This window comes from Pelobates fuscus, chromosome 4, assembly GCF_036172605.1.
Source record: "Pelobates fuscus isolate aPelFus1 chromosome 4, aPelFus1.pri, whole genome shotgun sequence".
Taxonomy (NCBI): domain Eukaryota; kingdom Metazoa; phylum Chordata; class Amphibia; order Anura; family Pelobatidae; genus Pelobates; species Pelobates fuscus.
Window position 1 is genome coordinate 10444525 of NC_086320.1, and position 21624 is coordinate 10466148.

General features: G+C 43.0%; 2 protein-coding genes across 2 annotated transcripts in view; one reads left to right on the forward strand and one right to left on the reverse strand.

The window, feature by feature from the left end:
* Positions 1 to 5056: 5056 nt before the first annotated feature.
* LOC134608278 (protein brambleberry-like) lies at positions 5057 to 15592 on the forward strand. The gene is made up of 12 exons (XM_063450976.1): positions 5057 to 5319; positions 5933 to 6061; positions 9070 to 9255; positions 9619 to 9841; positions 9940 to 10056; positions 10661 to 10840; positions 10925 to 11131; positions 11486 to 11630; positions 12115 to 12179; positions 12317 to 12498; positions 12737 to 12828; positions 14856 to 15592. Exons 1-12 carry the CDS (start codon positions 5071 to 5073, stop codon positions 14989 to 14991), a joined length of 1911 nt encoding a protein of 636 aa, XP_063307046.1. The 5' UTR covers positions 5057 to 5070; the 3' UTR covers positions 14992 to 15592.
* A 4838-nt stretch (positions 15593 to 20430) lies between these two features.
* The window catches only part of GFUS (GDP-L-fucose synthase), a 35244-nt gene continuing 34050 nt past the window's right edge, over positions 20431 to 21624 (reverse strand). The window contains exon 10 of the mRNA XM_063450979.1: positions 20431 to 21039. Within this exon, the coding sequence (XP_063307049.1) occupies positions 20984 to 21039 (56 nt within the window). The 3' untranslated portion in view covers positions 20431 to 20983. The remainder of the gene's footprint in view (positions 21040 to 21624) is intronic.

The following is a 21624-nucleotide window of genomic DNA, read 5'->3' on the forward strand; positions in this document are numbered from 1 at the left end:
ATGATACCATTACAGAGAGCAGCCAGGCATGGAAGGGGTTAATGATACCATTACAGAGAGCAGCCAGGCATGGAAGGGGTTAATGATACCATTACAGAGAGCAGCCAGGCATGGAAGGGGTTAATGATACCATTACAGAGAGCGGCCTGGCATGGAAGGGGTTAATACCATTACAGAGAGCCGCCTGGCATGGAAGGGGTTAATACCATTACAGAGAGCAGCCTGGCATGGAAGGGGTTAATACCATTACAGAGAGCAGCCTGGCATGGAAGGGGTTAATACCATTACAGAGAGCAGCCTGGCATGGAAGGGGTTAATACCATTACAGAGAGCAGTCTGGCATGGAAGGGGTTAATACCATTACAGAGAGCAGCCTGGCATGATATGGGTTAATACCATTACAGAGAGCAGCCTGGCATGATATGGGTTAATACCATTACAGAGAGCAGCCTGGCATGATATGGGTTAATACCATTAGAGAGCAGCCAGTCATGGAAGGGGTTAATACCATTACAGGGAGCAGCCAGTCATGGAAGGGGTTAATACCATTACAGAGAGCAGCCAGTCATGGAAGGGGTTAATACCATTACAGAGAGCAGCCAGTCATAGAAGGGGTTAATACCATTACAGAGAGCAGCCTGGCATGGAAGGGGTTAATAGTACCATTACAGAGTGCGGGCAGGCATGGAAGGGGTTAATAATACCATTACAGAGTGCGGGCAGGCATGGAAGGGGTTAATAATACCATTACAGAGAGCAGCCAGGCATGGAAGGGGTTAATACCATTACAGAGAGCAGCCTGGCATGGAAGGGGTTAATACCATTACAGAGAGCGGCCAGGCATGGAAGGGGTTAATAATACCATTACAGAGAGCAGTCAGGCATGGAAGGGGTTAATAATACCATTACAGAGAGCAGTCAGGCATGGAAGGGGTTAATACCTTTACAGAGAGCAGCCTGGCATGTAAGGGGTTAACAGTACCATTACAGGGAGCGGCCAGGCATGGAAGGGGTTAATAATACCATTGCAGTGAGCGGCCAGGCATGTAAGGGGTTAATATTACCATTACAGAGAGCGGCCTGGCATGGAAGGGGTTAATAATACCATTAGAGAGAGCGGCCTGGCATGGAAGGGGTTAATAATACCATTACAGAGATCAGCCTGGCATGGAAGGGGTTAATAATACCATCAGAGAGAGTGGCCCGGCGTGTAAGGGGTTAATGCCGTTACAGAGAGCGGCCAGGCATGGAAGGGGTTAATACCATTACAGAGAGCGGGCAGGCATGGAAGGGGTTAATAATACAATTACAGAGAGCGGCCAGGCATGGAAGGGGTTAATAATACCATTACAGAGAGCAGCCTGGCATGGAAGGGGTTAATAATACCATTACAGAGAGCGGACAGTCATGTAAGGGGTTAATAATACCATTAGAGGGAGTGGACCGGCATGTAAGGGGTTAATACTGTGTATTATACTATTACAGAGCGGCCAGGCGTGTAAGGGGTTAATCCTGTGTATTATACTTTTATCTGCTGAAACAAAGTTTATCTAAAAATATGTAAAAATGGCAGCAAACTTTATCCAAAGTAATTGAAGAAATAAGGCGACATTCCCAGCCACCTCGCCGCAGCGTATCCACCCTTGGGCCACTCACCTGTCGGAGCAATAGTGATCACGTTCTTCGCATGTACTTACTGTGTGACCTACCTGTGCGGAGTGATGGAGGCTCCCCACTGTATAGACCCCAGAGACTGGCACCGGGCGCTGGGTGCTTCTAGATAGTTGCATTCACATTTTATATCGTAATAAATGCTCAAATAATGATTTCTGGCACCCGGGAGGTTTTATAACGGGATATTCAGTAAACCTGGGCTGTTAGGATGTCACTAGGGAAAATAGCTGATCTCCAAACACCGTGGACATGGAGAAATTATACGGTTCTATTATTCTGGCCTGATGTGTTCCTGCCAGGTTTATTCACTAGAAGTCGAGTTGCACAATTTGGGAAATGTTTTTCATTTCAGCGGTTTGATGTTTTTTTTTTATTTTTATTTATACGTGAGTATTTATACCTAAAAGGTTGTTTTTATTATCCGTAAATCTGCGCTTTCTAGCCCACAGTCACCCATCCTTCTCACAAGGTTATTGCGCTGCACACTCTCTCTGCATGTCGGCTATGACTGCACCAACATTCAAACATTATGGCAGCCCCTGCTCCAATCCATCAAATGGGAGCTCAGTCTCCTTCATGGACCCCACATCCTGCTCTGCTCTGTAGTCTGTCAGCTGTCAGCTTGTACACAAGTTTCATTCGGTTTTTCATGAATGAAACTTCATTCTGAGACGTGTCCCATAAACCGTTCGATCAGGAGTTTATGGAACTGGCTGAAAATGAACACCGTGACCGCGTGGCTGCAGGAAGCTGAATGCCGTCCATACAATTACCTTTTATACGTTTTATATGTACAGTATGATCATTTAACCCCTTAAGGACCAAACTTCTGGAATCAAAGGGAATCCTGACATGTCACATGTCATTTGTCCTTAAGGGGTTAAACTGTGATATCCAATAGCCATTCAGACTAATCCGTTAATTTGGCTATTGGAAAAGTGTAAATGTGACTTCCATAATCCACTGATGAAGGTAAGTAAAAGTAGCGTTTAGAAATTCCTATTGATTGCACATTGGCGCAAGGTACGCTGAGACCCCCTGCTTAGTATGTACATTACTCACTGTAGAAGCTGCAAACACTGTGCATATGCAGCAAACCTCATAAGTGCTATAATAATGTGTGGTTGTTTTTTTTTTAACATTTAATGCTTTTCATGGTAGCCACCTCCAGCCTGGAATGTCCTTTTAAACTGTAGATCTAAAATGTGGTTATTGTGCAAAGTCACGGGATTGTCATCCCCCTCTTGTCAATCTAAGACCTCAATTTTAATATTCTATTTCAATTTTACTATAAACTTTTAACATTTAATGTTTTTATAGATTTTTTCAAAATATTAATGTCAAAATATCATATAAAATATATCAAAATTACAAAAGTAAAATATTTTTTATAATAAATAATTTTACGTTTCTTCACAAATATGAAATCATTTAAAACGATTATCCAACAATATTAAATGGAGGCCTGTGGGGATATTTATGGGATAATAATAGTAAACAGAGAGAATTACCCACTATTTTAATTCTCAGATCCCAAAGAACGTTTATCGTTATAAGTGAAATGTATACCATATCAATAAAGTCACAAATTGTTATAAAAATATTCAGTTTATTTTTTAACAATTTAAATAATAATGAGTAACATGCGTGACAATAATCAATGAATATTCAGTATGATAGGAGTATGCAATACAATATGGTAATATAAAAACATCTCCTAATGACTAAGGCAGTTTAGAATCTACAGCATAGCTGTCAAGACGATTTATGACTTTCTTCACAGAGACAAAGAAAAAGTTCACAGAGAGAAGAGAATTCCTTAGAGTGCAGCGTGAAGTCGTAAAAGCTTTAGCTGACAGAGTAACCCTTTCAATGCTGGTTAGACCTCCTAAGTAATTAAGATCTACTCTTATGTAATTTTAAATAAAATAACATTTTACCAGTTCATTAGCCATTTCCTAGATCCATCCAATGAGAAGAAATTTACCCAATTCTACAAGCTGATATTTTATTAATTTGCATAAACAGATATTTAATCTTATTTTATAGCAAACCAATACAGCTGGATAAATATCACGATGTGCTAACATGTGATAATAATCACATTAATATATATAATTAATATTAATCCCATCTGCAGATTGGGATGCTATAACCATATATATTCTTTAATAACTAAGATTTCTGAATATCGAAATCTGATCGTGATTTATCCAGCCATATATCATGCTATTAGAAAATTTTAATTAATTTAAATTAATTAAATGAAGCCAGTATAATTACCAGTTAATAAATATTCTCACCAGATGTTCTCAGGTAGTCTCAGGAACTTGTCTGTCATCTGTCTCTTTCTCTGCATGGAGTGTAAGAGTTTGAGTGTCATAGGCACTTTTTCTGAATGACCCCTTTTGAATGCCCATTTCCTCCCTTTGCCTTAACTTTTTAAAGGGAAAGTTTCTCTGTTCGTCACTGGCTAATAAACCAATCACAACACTGTAGGTGTTGTTCCCTTCTAGGTAACCATTTTAGTATTTGGACTCTAGATGGCAGTCTCATCCCACTAAACATACCTATCCAGGAAAGAGTTAACTTTCCCTGGTGGCTATTTTGACGTCATTTTGTCTTATCTATATAGTGCCATAATTTTATATTTTCTGTCAGATCACATAGTTTTCTTGAATTTTCTTCAGACTGTGTGTCTGCAAATTCTGCTATCATTTCTAATATGACAGTTTGTGAACTAAAAATGACCTCAAAACTTACAATGGGATCTTGATAGATCTAGAAAGTAAAATTAAATTATTTAATCCTGTCACCTATGTCTGGGTTTAGAATTTATTCTATTCCATTAGCACCTAGACAGTCTTATATTCATCCCCCTGCTTTCATTGTATCACTGGGTTTGTATATACAACGCATTCCTTTAGGTTCAAGCTAAGGTTAGTGTAAAATAAAGGATAGAAATTTTGTCTATTGTTAGTTTGAAAATAACAAAATGGAGTCTGGTCTGTTCAAATTGACTTCAGAATATACACTTTGTATTTCTATCATAGCACAAAATGTCTGCCGATATAAATACCCTGACAGGCCCTCCTAAATTTGGTTTCGTCAAGTGGTTTAAAAAACCGGGGCTGTCCCGGCACCTCAACCCAGGCTGTTCACCTTCTGCTTCTTTGATGGTGAGCGTCCTGTTACCCGTCCATCCTTACATGGAGATGACGGGCTGCGGAGTTTGACAGAAATGATGGCGGCATCCACAGGGTCTGTCAAACACTCACTGTGAGCTGCATACGCGGAGCCGTGCCCTGATTTCTGATTGTGTTCGGTGCTGACACGTGTTCGGTATTGACCCTCCTAATGACTTTCCTCTTTCTTTACAGCCGATCCTGCTCTACAATGCCCCCGTCCTGGATCGTCGTGCTTATTGCCCTTCTTTTGCAGCCGCAATGTGCCGGGGCGTTTTTTGGCTGGTTTTCACGGAAATCGTCCTCAAGCCGATCCCCTGGAGCACACGAGGAGCCCACTCCGTCTTCTGATCCCAGGGCCCTCCCCAACGCCCCTTTCGAAATGACCACAGTGGATGAAAAGTTCCTGGCGGAGGCGAGACATCTGGAGCTCTCACCGCTGGACAGCTGTCATTACAAGGTACGCCATGGGCCTGGAAGGGTTAAACTGGTAACTTTAATTTCTCTTTTACCTTGTGCCAAAGAAATATTCGGCTGATCTGATGAGATTTCTATATAAACTGCTGACAGTGAATTGTAGCGAATTGAAAGCCAAATTGCATATTTCAGGATAAAATAGCTGACTCCATCTCCGCTTGAGTTTCACCTTATTTTGGTTTAAATTTTGCAATTCTGTTTTCAACCCAGAACCATTTGCAGCTTAGTGAATAAAGAACTTGGTTTAACCATTAAATTACCCCTGTGCATGCGCCAGCTATTTAACCTTTTCCTGTTTTCTGTGTTCTGTGCTGCCCCCCTGAGGTCAGAACATGCAAAGCAAACTCCACATTTGGCATCATTACCAGAAAGCAGTTATAGGACAAGCTTAGCTTTATGGTTATGTTCATAGCCTTGGTATCTGAATCAGTTCCTGGTTTGGGTAAAGATTGCTGCAATTTCCAAAAAAATTTCTAACTTCAGTTTAGTATTTTCTCACCTTTTATTTTATTTTTTAAACACAATATCTATATAATCCACAATAAAAGGGCAATCCCATTGTGTTCCTTTAAATGAAACTGTTACTTTAACGGCAGGTGGTCAGCCAGCTGCAAGCGTCCTGCACGGAGATGTCCGAAGAAGAAATTGCCAAGCTGGGGGTCTGTCTCTTGAATTGCCAGGCGGAGGTGGAGGGGCGCCCGACGTACCCCTGTACGGAAGACATGGCAAGTTACTGTTTGGTGGCTCTGAGCTTGTAATATCGTGTATCGCTTTATTTTATATGGATGGCCGTTGTTTTGACTACTTCGTCTATTATGTTGGCATCTGGATGATGAGCATTTTATTCCCCCCCAGCTCTCTGCGTGTATTGGGACTGAGTATCGGTGGCTAGGTGGGGCCGGGGGGCTGTAGCAGTGGCTGGCTTTAGACCAGGCTGGCTTTAGACCAGAGAATTCCTTCTGGAGAGTAAATCCTGCAGATTTTGGAAAACTCTAATTCCGTGTCCTGCTGAAGAGAAGAACCTTTATTTTATCTTACAATAATTCTGCTAAACACAAAATAACATGTACACCCCAACCCCCTATGGTGTAGGACTACAATTCCCATGATGCTTATATGCAGTGACGGGTTATGACTTGCTGGCCCTGGTGGAAGTCATTTGTTTATTGTGCCTTCCCTGGAAGATGTCGCTGGCTTTGCAAGCATGTCAAACACGCGCCCCACAATGAGTATCTTTGCGGCCCAGCGAGCTGCGAGTTTGACATGCTTACTAAGGCAGAGTAAGCACCTGCTCTCCCCACATTGCGGATGCCTACTCTGCTCAAATGTATCCGGCCGGGGTGGAGAGGTCACTGGACGCAGCGAGGGAGCTCTGTCTTCCTGCTCCTCACTGCTCGTGTGCTCCTAGTGATGCAGGGGCCAGACTATGATGTCATTCCGGCACCCGGCATCACTAAACCATGTGTGAGGGAGCATTGAGTCGCAGGTAGGAGACCCCAGGGAGAGTCCCCACACCAGCTCCCAAAGGTAGGGAGCAATAAATAAAATGGTGTAAGTCTGTGTCTGTTTGTCAGTCGGTGTGTGTCTGTTGGCCAGTGTTGCAATGGCCGCGGCGGGACAGTGGAGGTGCATGGAGGCACGTGACACCACATCACATTCTGCCGTGACGTCAACGTGCTCCACCTTCAAGTGATTTCAAGGAGTAGCGGGAGGAACCGCTTTAGCGGACGGCGCGATTAGGTGTATACCAGAGACTGGAGTCGCATACTAGCAGCGGCAATGTCAGTGGAGTCTGCTTGTTTGGTAATATTTTTTTTTTTTTTAACAAGGGCTGGGATTTGGTATAGTGTGTGTGTGTGTGTGTGTGTGGGGGGGGGGGGGGGGGGTGTTCTGGGGTATAGTGGGGGGGGTGCTGGGATTTAGTATAGTGGGGGGGGGTGCTGGGATTTAGTATAGTGGGGGGGGGTGCTGAGATTTAGTATAGTGGGGGGGGTGTGCTGAGATTTAGTATAGTGGGGGGGGTGTGCTGGGATTTAGTATAGTGGGGGGGGGTGTGCTGGGATTTAGTATAGTGGGGGGGGGTGTGCTGGGATTTAGTATAGTGGGGGGGGGGTGCTGGGATTTAGTATAGTGGGGGGGGGTGCTGGGATTTAGTATAGTGGGGGGGGTGCTGGGATTTAGTATAGTGGGGGGGTGCTGGGATTTAGTATAGTGGGGGGGGTGCTGGGATTTAGTATAGTGGGGGCGGGGGGGGCTGGGATTTAGTGGGGGGGTGCGTTTTTTTAATATACTGTACTTTTCATAACAAACCTATGTTTCTATGAAAATTTGTCTGTATTTTTGCGGCCCACATAAACTTAAACCTTGTTTATTTGGCCAGTGCTTGCCTTTGACATGCTTGTTCTAAGGGCTCAGGAACCCAGTTAACCCCTTCACTCCCAAGCACTTTAAGACTAAAAATATATTGGCATAACATTATTTTATACAAGGGGTGCATAGCTAGCATATAAACTGAGCATAACAGACATTGTGTATAGATTGCTTTGCAGACATAGTTAAAAATAAAAAATATTAAAATTTACACAACTTCATTTTTTTTTTCCATCCATTTGTAAAAACAAATGTTTGGAAAAGGAAGTGTTACAGTATTCAGTGTCCTTTATCTTGCAATATTTCATACCGTCTGAAATGCTAATCTAAAAGTAAAAATTTAATTTTTTGACCTGAATGTGATACAAATTTTACCTTTCCTGGTAAAATATTTTATAAATAAATAAATATATAAATAAAAATGGCTAAAACCCTGCCTATAGGCATTTGCAAAGGAAAATGGCAACATAATTCAATAAAGTGTCTGCAATTGAGCACAATGCCCATATACAGTAAATATAGATAAATCATATTTCTAAATAAAGATATATAAAACTGCAATAGCAATCTTAATCAATATCTGGACTGCTAATGCAATGCTAATAGTGAAATGGTAGACTCCATTGACTCCTCCACCTCCCTGACTGGTATGACCCAGTGACACTTCCTGTACTGTTTGAAAGCAGTAACTTTACGTTAATATCAGTGACTAGTGACTTCTGACAGAGAAATTAATTCCTCTACAGGATGGTGATCATAATGAAAGTATACATGCATGCATGTGAATGAGGCTTTATGGACAAGATTTCATACTGCAAAATACATGAAAATAATAAATGTTTATATTAGATTCTGGCATTAAATGGGTTAAAGGGTTACTCCAAGCCCGCTGTAGTAGTCATGGTGCTAGGAGTGTCCTGGCCTCGTTTCCCTGCTATTGGGACAAACTGTTTTGTTCGGTTAACCTGCCAGGCGCTGAGGCGGATCTATGGCCAGTGATGCGCTTCTGGCTTCTACACAGCGTCAACTCTCAGCCAATGAATGGCATTCTGTGTATAGAAATAACCAACGTTGACATTATCCAGCTGGGAACGCATGTTTCGGGCTTGCAAATGGCTCCTCAATAAGGCTGCTAGAGGTGGAGATAGATATGTGCAGTATTTCGTAGCCACATGCGGCACATACAGATTTAAAGTACCATGACCACTTCAAATCACTGAAATGGCTATAGTACATGGAGTATTCATTTAATGAAGGCGGACGACTTGGTATCCGTACTAAGTACGCACCGCACCGGTACCGTTCGTGCAATTTTTGCTGGGTCAGAACTGCTGTCACAGCTTTTATTTATTATGTTGAACAGACGCTGGCGGAATGCACCTCATCTATGGATCCAGACACCTGGAACGCCTATCATATTGTCAGCAACCGTGCGCGCTCTGTGTGCTACGCCACTCGCCAACTCCACTTCAGACGCCGCACAGAACTTACTGTCAATACCCTGGTGTCCACCGCCATGAGCCAGCTGGAAGCCATGAAAATACTGAAGGTAAGGGTCTAATTAGTGACTCTTCATTAACGGCATCATGCCAGAACTGATTCCTTATATTTAGTGAAATTAATTGAAACTAAATACAAAAATCTTACTTCAAAGGGATAACTGCATGCAAATATTTTATAAACTTTAAACATACAGTATATGGTTATCATTAAGTCCACATCCCTCCATTTTGTATATATTGATAGATGGATGCTTTTTTGTGGCAGGGTGAAGTAACACCAATAAAGTTTCTCCTTTAAAACACCCTTTTGGGGTACTAAGACCTGGTCTCCATCAGTGTTTGAGGCAGGTTCTCCCATACTCCTGGGTCAATGTTTAGGTAAGTGTCTCGATATCTTCCTGATTTTACAGGATGGACAAGAAGAGCTGAAGGAATTGACATCAGAGTCTCTCAAGAAAGTGGTGAGCAGTCAGAATGAGCTGTTAGACCAACAAGAGAAGCTACAGAGCAACCAGGCCACCATGGAGACATCAATCAATGGAAACCTGGAGATGTTGGCAGATGAGAAGGCCCTTATAGCCAGTGGTCATCACTTGGTGGCTCAGATGATTGAAGGCATCACCAAGAAGATGGGTAGGAGCTGGATTTTCATGACCATAATCTTCATGGTTTATCACATTATTGAGGTGTTGTTGTTGCCAGTTAACTTTAAGTGATAAATTGTATTCTAGAAAACGTGAGCACTCAGCTGGTGGTACAGGACACGGAGCTTCAGGAAGGCCACAAGGCGATTCTGGCTGATCTGTCAGAGGTCCGGAGTCGATCTCATGAAGTCTATACCAAAATTGGTAGGTTCAGTGGCCATCATTACATTAATCAAATTTGAAATTGAACTCCACGTAACTTAATGTTTTTGTTTGTTTGTTTTGTTTTTTTTCTTGAGATTGTAGATCAGTCCTGCTTCCAGATTTCCAGATCTAGATCAGTCCTGCTTCCAGATTTCCTCAATAGCTCACTTTTTGGGCAGCACATGGAAAACTATGCCCTATGGTGTATATAGAATTAAATGATGCAAGAGGGGCATAGCTGTTTTTTTTAACTCTGGGCAAAAGGGGCAACTTCTTAAGTATTTGGGGTCCCACCACAGTTGCTTCTTGCGGCCCCTTGCAGCTGTTATAAGAGATTAGTGGTCATGGTTTACTCTCAGTTTAGACTTAAATGTCCCTAGCAGGCTGTACTGTCTATGTTCTCTCGGTAATGACAATGTTTTCTGTGTGCAGAGTTTTCCTGGAAGTGGGACCTCACAGACGGACTTGATCCAGACCTAAGGCAGTTCCTTAGGATTCCCTCATTGATAGTTCTCCCACAGGATCAGTTTTACACAAGTATGAGGAATTGATGTCACGGTCTCTCCTGTTCCAAGCTCTGACATTATCTTCTGATCTCCTGCAGAGTCAAACTTGGACCTCTTCCTGTCCTACCAGAGCCAGACGGCACTGTATTATGACGAGCTCATGGAGAAGCTGAACAAGATGAATAAAAGCCTTGGGATGGTTCTCTTTGCTATGGAACACATGCAGCGGAGCGTGGATCAGCGACTCAGCTACATCCAGACATTCATTGGCTGGGCAGGTACCCACTAGCCGGCAGGCTTTCCCCACGCATGTTGTAAAACCCCCGTTTGCCTCATATTCTACTGATCGCGTTTCCTTCCAGGTGGAAACATTACGGCGATTTACACGTGTGTCCTGCACGGCGCCTATTTCCTGCTCCTTGCGCTTCTCATGACTTTCCTGCAGACTCCTGGCTTCTCTCGAGCTGTGCTCCTCCTCCTGATAATCTGCAATGCACTCTCTGAGCTTAACCACCATGTTTCCCTCAGCTTCCGTGCTCTGACTGCCGTCCTGGTGTGCACGGTGACTGGTACGTAGGCATGGTCTGTTCCTTTACCTCCAGCCTGCAACGCATCCTGTGGGCAAGCAGGGAGGAGTAGAGACTTCTCAGCCAGTCTTGTTCCCCCATTTATTATTGACTTCGGTGCTTATCACACAAACCCATAGCCAGGCATGCACTACCTTTAATAGTTTAAGGGCTGTGGTAGACATTGGCACATTGCTGCCTCAATCAAATACAGGAAGGTGGGATTAATGGTTGCAGTGTCCCTTTTATGATGCAGCAGGTCTGTTGAACATTTTATCTTTTAATCGAAGATTCTCGTTCCATATTTAAGGTGAATGGAACTCTTTATAAACAGTGTCTCCGTTTTCCCCTCTTTAGCTCACTGGATGCTGCTAAACTTTCTCCACTGCATTGTGAAGTTGAAAAGCAGGAAGACATGCACCACCCTGCCGCCACCTTGCACTGCTGCCATCGCTGCGTCTGGTAAGGAGGATAGCCGCTTTCGCTGCTCCACCCCCGAAAGGTAAGCAATTACTCAACTAAAGCAAAGAGTGAACTATATCCAGACACTGCATTACCAGAAACCATAGGTCTGCTAGCTCAATGTTCCTAGGGAAATGAAGTGTACTGAGCTGGGACAGCGCAGACATGTGTACACAACACACAAGCTCCTCACATCCCCTATTCCTTATTGTAGTTTAAGCTCAGATCAGTGCCTGCACTCCCCAAAATCTCCACTTCATTTAATTGTGCTCGGAGTGATAATAATGGATGGTATTTATGATCTATCTCTGGTCACTGCAGGACATTGGGCTCCTAGATAATGGTAGATATGGTGAGAAGTTCTGTAGAAAGGAGAGAATGTTCTATGTATTTGTGGTTAGACTGATGGGAAAGGGCAGTCTGTTTCCTGCCACACACATTGGACAGTCAGTTGAAGAAAGGGTGAGATTTTGGACTGAATCAAGAAACCACCACTGATATTTGTACCTTTTTTCTGTACTCAGGCCATTAGAGGAATCTCTGCTGAATAAAGAGCTGAACAAACTAGTCAATGACAGCCACCTGTTGGGTAAGAATGGTCCTCAAACGGCCAGCGTTTGAGTTAATTTTCCAAATATAATTTTCTACAGGAGAGATACAATGGGAGCAGTGGGCGATGGGATATTAAAGTGGACGTTGCTTAATTTATCTGAATCTGCTTTTCAGACAATTCTCTAATTGATGAGGATATTTTTGCAAAAGAGGAGTCGATAATTGCATCTCCTACACACCTTGGCTGGAAGAACCATCAAGTGGTAAGAACTCCCAGCCACGCGAGCCCCGCAATGAAACTTCGCCGTCTGAGTCTTACCAACGCCGTCAGAGGTCATGAGACTCCCTCCAAGCAGGTATCAGTCCACAGGGCTGGCAGTGGGTCGCTAATGCCAAGAAGAACAGGCAACCAATCTCACGTACTGGATTGGATGTCCATGTCTCCTAGAGCCAGGGGAGGGTTTGACTCTGGGTTTTGTAGATCTCATGTCTTGTCTGTTTTACAAATCTGCCATCTGTAGGGAAATGGGCTGATATGGAATTTCAGTTTATAAAGAACTTGACCATTAAAAAAATTGCTTTACACTCCCGCAGGACAAAGGACACCAGCGCCACCTGAAAGCGGCGTTTGAAGCACTGTCTGAATCTAATAATTATAGTCCGAACAATTCTGTGTGCAGCAATGCGTGAGTAATCCAGCTACATGTGTACACAACACACAAGCTCCTCACACCCCCTATCCTGATTGTAGTTCAAGCTCAGATCAGTGCCTGCACTCCCTCAAAATCTCCACTTCATTTAATTGTGCTTGGAGTGATAATAATGGATGGTATATATGATCTATCTCTGGTCACTGCAGAAAATTAGGCTCCTACTAAAAACAGGTAATGGTAGATATGGTGAGAAGTTCTATAGAAAGGAGAGAATAATCTATTTATTTTTTGTGGGAAGACTGATGGCAAAGGGCAGTCTGTTTCCTGACACACACACATTGGACAGTCGGTCGGTTTCCTGCCACACACACACACACATTGGACAGTCTGCCTGTTTCCTGCCACACACACACATTGGACAGTCTGCCTGTTTCCTGCCACACACACACTGGACAGTCGGTCGGTTTCCTGCCATACACACACACACATTGGACAGTCTGCCTGTTTCCTGACACACACACACACATTGGACAGTCTGCCTGTTTCCTGACACACACACACACATTGGACAGTCGGTCGGTTTCCTGCCACACACACACTGGACAGTCGGTCGGTTTCCTGCCACACACACATTGGACAGTCTGTCGGTTTCCTGCCACACACACACATTGGACAGTCTGTCGGTTTCCTGCCACACACACACATTGGACAGTCTGCCTGTTTCCTGCCACACACACACTGGACAGTCGGTCGGTTTCCTGCCACACACACACTGGACAGTCGGTCGGTTTCCTGCCACACACACATTGGACAGTCTGTCGGTTTCCTGCCACACACACACATTGGACAGTCTGTCGGTTTCCTGCCACACACACACTGGACAGTCTGTCGGTTTCCTGCCACACAAACACACATTGGACAGTCTGTCGGTTTCCTGCCACACAAACACACATTGGACAGTCTGTCGGTTTCCTGCCACACAAACACACATTGGACAGTCTGTCGGTTTCCTGCCACACACACACACATTGGACAGTCTGTCGGTTTCCTGCCACACACACACATTGGACAGTCTGTCGGTTTCCTGCCACACACACACATTGGACAGTCGGTCGGTTTCCTGCCACACACACACACATTGGACAGTCGGTCGGTTTCCTGCCACACACACACACATTGGACGGTCGGTTTCCTGCCACACACACACACATTGGACAGTCGGTCGGTTTCCTGCCACACACACACACACATTGGACAGTCGGTCGGTTTCCTGCCACACACACACTGGACAGTCGGTCGGTTTCCTGCCACACACACTTTGGACAGTCGGTCAGTTTCCTGCCACACACATTGTGTAATATTGAATATCCAGGGGTGGTGGGGTTACCATTGTTCCCCCCACAGTTTGACAAGGCCAGGTGTGAATTCTACAGCCAGGTGGTGGTTATTTTCCAATATCTTGGTGACTAATGGCGAGGCTTGGCTTGGGCATTAGATTCTAGGATGTCCCAACGTATTCCAGTCTGAGGCCTGACCACAGGAATTATCAGATTAATCTCTATATGGGCGTTCCGAGTGTCATTGAATAACCGTGCATCATAATGTAGCACCGCCTCTAGGTAAATGAATTGAGAAAGCCAGTCCGTTTGGCCAGTTTCTTGCAATTCTAAAACTTGCAAATAAGTTAACATTTCATGAAGTAAGATATCTGTCGAGCACTGAGTTTGTTTAACGAACATATAAGCCCTTACATAACCCATTTGCAGAATATTTCATTCTCTAGATCAAGGGTCTCTTTACAGTTTTTATAGGGACCCACCACCAGAAAAGAGGGACGGGTGGATTAGGGGACAAGATAGGTACTGTCCCTCGTAAATGGGTACCCTTGGAAGGTACCAAACTGAACTTGTTCTTTCTTTAAGTGCAATTATTGTGGGCAATTTCTGATGACTATATTATATTTTAATTAAAACACTTGGACCTAGTGACACAATTTGGGTTCTAAAACAATTATTCTAGATCAGTGGGTCAGGTCTTGCTTTGTTATGGTCTTGCTGCAGGTCCATCTCCTCCACGTCGTCACGAAATTTCTGCCAAGCCACCACCAGAACTGGACAGCCGTGCCGGAACAAGGCCAGCGGTGGACAGGAGTTCTGCCACGTCCACATATCTGGCCAGACCTCCTACACAACTTGATAAATTCATCATCCATTTCCACTTGGTATCACTGTCTTGGGCCATAAGGGGAGGTTCTCAAACGGTCTCTAAACTGATTTATTCTGACCTTCACAAAATGGTAACTGATTCCACAGGTCGAGGGCAGTATTGATTATCTTATAACAAGTAATAGTTTAGAGGGTTTTATCAATAGTCAATTCCACTGATAATGGCCAGGCATCGACTAAGTAGAAGACCAAACCCATGGAAGAAAATATTTTGAGAGCGATGTACGCTCTTCAAGTTTACATGTCAGTCCATCAGTACGGAGGTAAGAATTTGAAAACGTGCCTTATTATTCTGGCCATACGTATGTGGCCAACTCTGACGATGTTTGGACACTTGCATTATCCGCCATTGCTGTGTCTGTAATTTGACTAAATACATGACTTCATGTTGGAACCAGCTTTAATACATGGCTTGTAGTTACTGAGACCTTGAATGGACAATATTGCTGCTTTAATGTGAGATACTTTTTATGAATTCCGCGGTAACTGTCCAGGACATGTATTATAATCCTTCATGTCACTATTTTAATTAGATGATATCCTTGTATTTATTGCCATGTATGTATATTTTTCCAAGCTGTATATTTATAATAAACTTTTTAAATTATTCTCTCATCTGTAAACATTTTTGGAAACTAAAAGTGAATTTGAAATGGCCGATCTGTTTTAAAGACTTCTTCCACATCAATTTATTTTATTTATTGTTAAATTCACAAATTTATCATTTCATGACAATAAAAAGCAAGAAGTATGATCTTAACGGTTAGAACAAGCAATTGACTGGATACAACAATAAAAGTATTAGGCCTACAGTGAAAGCTTTGTGGTAGGTCTAGTTTAGAATGGATAAGTTACAACCTAGTCTAGATTAGAGAGGTGGCTGTCCTGTGTCTGTCTCCCCCAATTTTAACAGGACCAATAAAAACGACGGCAAAAGGGGGGTAAATGCTGAGTATATCTCTGCTGGTGGGAGTTTAACGTCTGGTGAAATCATTATACCATATTTGTACTGCATTGACAGGTTGCGGGTGGGGGGTGCATCTGTCTGGTCTATTGACCTATCGGTGTGAGAGTGGTGAATGGTTTGTGTGTGGGTATATTCAAACTAGTGCTCATTGAAGCCAAACTAAAATAGACATTAATAATTTAAGCCAGGTAATGTAAAGCAAAGTCCCCAGATCGGCTTCAGGTGGTGACTGCTGCATATGTGCCCTGTGCGGGGCTGTCTTGGGACAAAGTTGGTCGCTGTAGCTGGGTCCCAATGGTGGGTTGTGGATGATGCCACTTGGGGCGTCTCCGATGCAAGAGTCCCGCGGGAGCGCTAGGGTTTCTAGAAGGGCCAATGTTTTTTAGGTTGTGCATTGTGTGCAGAGTCCCCCTGGAGAACTATCGTGCGGTTTAGGTGCCATCGGTATTGCAGATCGTGTTTTCTAAGGAGGGTTCTGAACGGCCTCAGAGGTTGCCTCCGATGGGTCATTGTGAAACGCAAGTGCCTGTCCTTTAAAGGTGTTATGGTGTTTTCTCCCGGACCACTGCTAGTACCACTGCTTTATTTTTTGTGTAGTTGGACTACAAAGTCCCTTGATACCGTAGCAGGGGTTCTCCTTGGTTTAGGAATGCGAAAGCAGCCCTCCAGTCCCACCGCTTTAGCCTGGCGTGGATGCAGCAGTGCTTCTAGGAGGCGCCTTAGCATATGCAGTAGTTCTAGCATCAGCACTTCTTCTGCGATGCCCTGTATCTTGATATGATTTGCGCTGCATATACTCCATGGCTGCTAGTCGCTGGCCCTGCACCTTTTGTTGCCTTCTGAGTTCGAGGACATCCTGCTGCATGGAGGCCAGGCTCTGGAAGTGTTCCCCTGAGGTATTTTCCACTGTCACCAGTCTGCATGTCAGGCCCTTAAGGTCTAATCTCAGAGAAGCCATATCTGCCAGAATGTTAGCCTGCAGGTCAGCCAGCTGGTCTGGCGGGTAGGGCCATATCTTCCTCCCCCATAGACAGATTTAATGGATCCCTTATACTCCAGCAGAGTATATCCATGCATAATCTCCTGAAATCCAAGTGTAGCAGAAGGTGTAGTAAATTATAGCTCCCAATGCCCCAAGCATGAGCCAAGACTTCATGAAGGGGTAAAACGATCTGTTTAATGGTGGCCACAGCTTGGCCTTTTATGGTCTTCCACCAAGGGATACTCCCACTTGTGGAGGACTGAAACAAGTTACAGTAACCAATCCTCATACAGTAAAATATGAAACACTCCCACATAAACAGAGAAATCCCTCCTCTCTATCCTGGAGATAATTGGGGTAAGTGGCTGCAGTAAACTTAATTATCTCCAGGTAGAGAAAATATTTCCATTTTACAAATGTAACAAAATACATCACTTATATTTCACCGAATGGAACCCCCACATTCGAACTGCGCTCAGATCCCACGAACACCGTCAAATCGCCATGGAGCCAAAGAGTTTTTCACAGACTGTTTGTCAGAAATCTGTCCAGAAGTAGCTCCATGGATTTAGCTAGTGGGGTCAGTCCAGTTCGTGGGCAAATTTCAGCAAGATTAACTACAGAGCCCTTTCAGCTTTGCTAGACATTTAACACAGTACTCAACATCTCTTTGAAATCCCTTTACACAGAACACATCGCATCATCCCAGCATCACACAACCACGCAGCTTACAGCAATAAAAACTTTTGCGGCCAGTTTGAATCATTAAGTTAACTCTGGCTACAATTCTCACAGGAAAAATACCTTTAATATTGCAATTAACAAATACAATATCGTTCGCTACCGGATCCTGGAGGAGTGTGGACTGCCCACTGACTATGGGCCATATACGGGAATTAAATCTCCCCAACCGCCATTAGAGGCTTGCCCTGGGTGCCCCTGGTTCAGAACTTTCCGGAGCTAGAAAAATAACCAACTTGACCGGACATCCCCAAGCCAACTTGTTTGGGTATGCCGTCTCATGGAACTGGTGGGAGCTATGTGACAAAACCCCTATTTTTCCTTCCTTGTGCTATGCTCATCCCCAGTCCAGGAACCTCTTAGAAACTTTGTGTTTACTTGCCTCCCATTCGGTTTAAAAACTACCGAACTAGACCAACTGTTAGCCCTGATTTCATGGAACTGTTTTGGGCATATGAGCTTGTGGCGAAACCGACCTCGCCACGTGTCCTTGGAGGGGGCTGCTTGCCCGCCTCTTGCCTTTGGACTATGGACCAGACTTTATGTGAATGTGTTAACCCAGATAGCTATGCCATGGAGCCTATTCATATAATGAAAGACTAAGGGAAAGACTTTAGCTCCATGGCAATTGAACTGTGTGAATAGGATCTGCGCGCTATTCGGTAGTTTTGTGCGCTCAGATCCCAGCTATCTGGGGATATGTGAAATGTCTGTGTGTTATGTGTAAAAGGTGACTCTGTATTTTAAAGTGTTTTATGTCTTTCTGCAACCATGTGGTTAATGGAGTCTGCTTCTAGCCCTGGATAATTGGATTACTTTCCTCTTTGTCTCCAGGATAGAGGCCTATGTAAAACCTGTCTAAACCGGTTTGCCATGCGGCTAGTAAGGGACAAAAGATACTTTTAGTAACTTTTGAACCCCTGGTCTGATCCATGCCATATTTTAATATGTTGTTCCCCTGAATGGATTGATTGTGGATATGTAATTTTGTGTGAATGTGATGTATGGTTTTGAAGTTATAAATATTGTGTAAAAAGTATATTTTAAACTGTATGAATAATGGGATTGTGTCATACGAAGGGGAGGGGATGTGTGGGAGGTAACATCTATGTCATTGGTTATTTTATGCCTCCCCCTGGGTGTGGCCTGTATGTGTACTCTTGTAATAAAAGCCAGGCTGGATGTGCCAGTCCAGAGATTCTGCTTGACCCACAAACCGATGTGTGGTCTCGTTTTTGGGGGAATTGGATTGTATGCTGACTGCCAGGAGTGTAAGCGGATTATATGCTTTTCCTGTTCAGCTATTCCAGGGTTCGTGTGTTTCAGGTTCGGGAGTTGGAAGATTTGTACAGTTTGCAGTCCGGGAGATTGGTGCTTGCAGTAGCTGCCTGTGCATCTGAAAAGGGGATTATCGCCTAAACTGGGTTTTATCCTCTTGTAAGTGAAACGGTCCGTTACAGAGCTATCTGAAATTGTGTCAAAACGGTTGCCATATGTTATATCTAAATATTCACTGGTTGTCACAAATGTTACATATTAAGTATTTGTCACAATACCCCTGATTTCCCCCACCCCCCGTTTCTTTCTGTATCCCCTATTTTTGATATCAACCAATAAAATTGGAATGAAACAAAAAATGATTTGTACCAAATTGTATTTTTTATAATTAGTTTTTGTATTTCACACAATCACATTCTCTAATAAAACGTGCGTCAGGGTCTATGAGTTAAAATAGTGGGTAACTCTTTATTAATCAAGGGGAACAGTGCCAATATTTTATGTAATAGAAATTAAATTAATTTTTGATAATTTTTAGGAAATTATTTTAATGTTTATCACCCCATAAATATCCTCACAGCAGGCACAATGCAAGTAACAGCACCACATAATCTGAGCAGAGACTGGGAGTCAGAACACACTTACTGTGCATTACGGGAGATTCCCTAAACTAGAATGTCCAAATTGGATCAACTGGAATGAGTATACAAATCTTTATACTCTGCTACTGTACCGCTGTTCAATGAATAGCCTTAAACCAACAGCAATGTGGTACCAAAAAAAGGAAAATTGCAACATTTCCAGGTTAATGCCCTTTATATTGGGGTAGTTAGTGTGATGTCATTTCTGAGCTGCCCCTAAACTCAGACATTACCCAGACACCCTCTCCGTGCTGCCATTACATTACTCTCTGGTCAGGCAGTGACATCACAGATTATGCATCTCCTAGAAAGGGGGATCGATCTTCACTTTGGAAATTTGACACTTACCAACACATTAATAAGCTCTTAATTATTTAATTATCTACTTTTTCATATAAGGTTCCATTTTTTAATATTGAGGATAAGGTTACATTTCATGCAAATTACCTCGTCCATCCCATGATTTCAATCTCATCGCACAGGGCCAAATGCATTGTGGCCTTACGTATGTGAACTGGAAGGATCCTGACCATGTACAATGTATCCAGAGCCTTATTCAACATGATAGCATCCACTGCCCTGGTAGTTTAGTAGCGAGAAACAGATTTAATATAGACATTAAAGAGTCACTAAGCACCATAACCACTGTACAAATAAAAGGGAAAGCTATTTTAGCTAAACTTGAAATCATCCACAGAAAGGTTTGCCAACTGAAAGCTTTGACTACGGAAATAGAAGATAAATACCCACTCATTTGGGGCCATTTTTTTATATATATATTACAAAAACATTCAACAAGAATTGTAGCTAGCTCGCTTTATTTTACAATAGAAAAATAACACAATTGAACCCATTTCCAGATATTTTTTACAAACAGAGGAAAAAATATCATGTGTAAGAAAATTAGCAAAATGATATCAAAAATCAAAGTGATAACATTTACAGATGCTACCGTAACACGTTTTATTCCTAGTAAACAAGATTAAGTTTTCACTTAAATTTTCACCTAAACCTGTAGGTAATTAACACTCCAACCATGTAAATAAATAGCGCTGTATTAAATATAAGAAAGATCCGTCCGTGTCCGGTAACAGCTGATCAGGATTGGTAGATGCGGTTACAATGTTCGACTTGCCTTGACAGACACGTCATTATTGATTCTGAATATAAACTCATCCATTATGTGTATAATCAAAGTCCCATCTACCAGCACAATTTCTAATTTTGTTAATCATTTATCCCACTTCTGCCACCAAACCTAGAAGCCAAGAGCCGCTGTTTGAAAGTTGCCGAGCTCCAAAACAGAGCATGTAATTATTATGTTCTACGAAGCAGATTTATTAAACGATCGGTCTCACTTCCTGGCTTGCTCATAATTCGCACTGAACCATTTACACGTCTCCTGGATGGCTGAAATGATACAGAAAACATAGGAAAGCTTGTGTTAAACCTCACTAGACAAAGCAACGGATTGGCGAGATTTTAACCCTCACTATGATAACTAGATTACTGAAAGGAACAGTCCAAAGTTAAAAAACAATATTCTATCATAAGGGTTGGAGTGTTCTTTTTAACCATAGGTACTAGGTGCCCATCCTATTTTGCTCCGACCTGGGAAGACTGCCAATAACGACCGTCTCTCCTTCCTGTCCTGATGGAATATGTGCATGCGCAGCCACTTCTGCAAACGCGGCAACTGCCCAACACAATGCTTATCCTAGGTAATCATAAGTCTTAGCGCCATGAGGAAGATTTCACTTCTGGTTGAGTGAATGATGAAGCCTCTCATTTTGACTTCCCAAGGCGTGTTCATGAATTAATTTATAAGAGTGCCTATTTCTCTAGAGATCTGCACTTTTCTGGATAAGGACAACGAAGCACCCATTAAACTGAGGTGTGCAGCAGCTTTGCTCCAGAGCTAAATGAAGCCGAGTGCAGTCACATGATGGCTGATTGCATCACCATCACCACAATCCCAATGCATATTCTCTAACC

Bases quoted from the DNA above. Each gene is read 5' to 3' on its own strand.
- LOC134608278 (XM_063450976.1), top strand. From the start codon at position 5,071: ATGCCCCCGTCCTGGATCGTCGTGCTTATTGCCCTTCTTTTGCAGCCG. The intron at 9,256-9,618 runs GTAAGGGTCTAA...CTGATTTTACAG, and splicing joins AAGCCATGAAAATACTGAAG to GATGGACAAGAAGAGCTGAA. The intron at 12,499-12,736 runs GTATCAGTCCAC...ACACTCCCGCAG, and splicing joins ATGAGACTCCCTCCAAGCAG to GACAAAGGACACCAGCGCCA.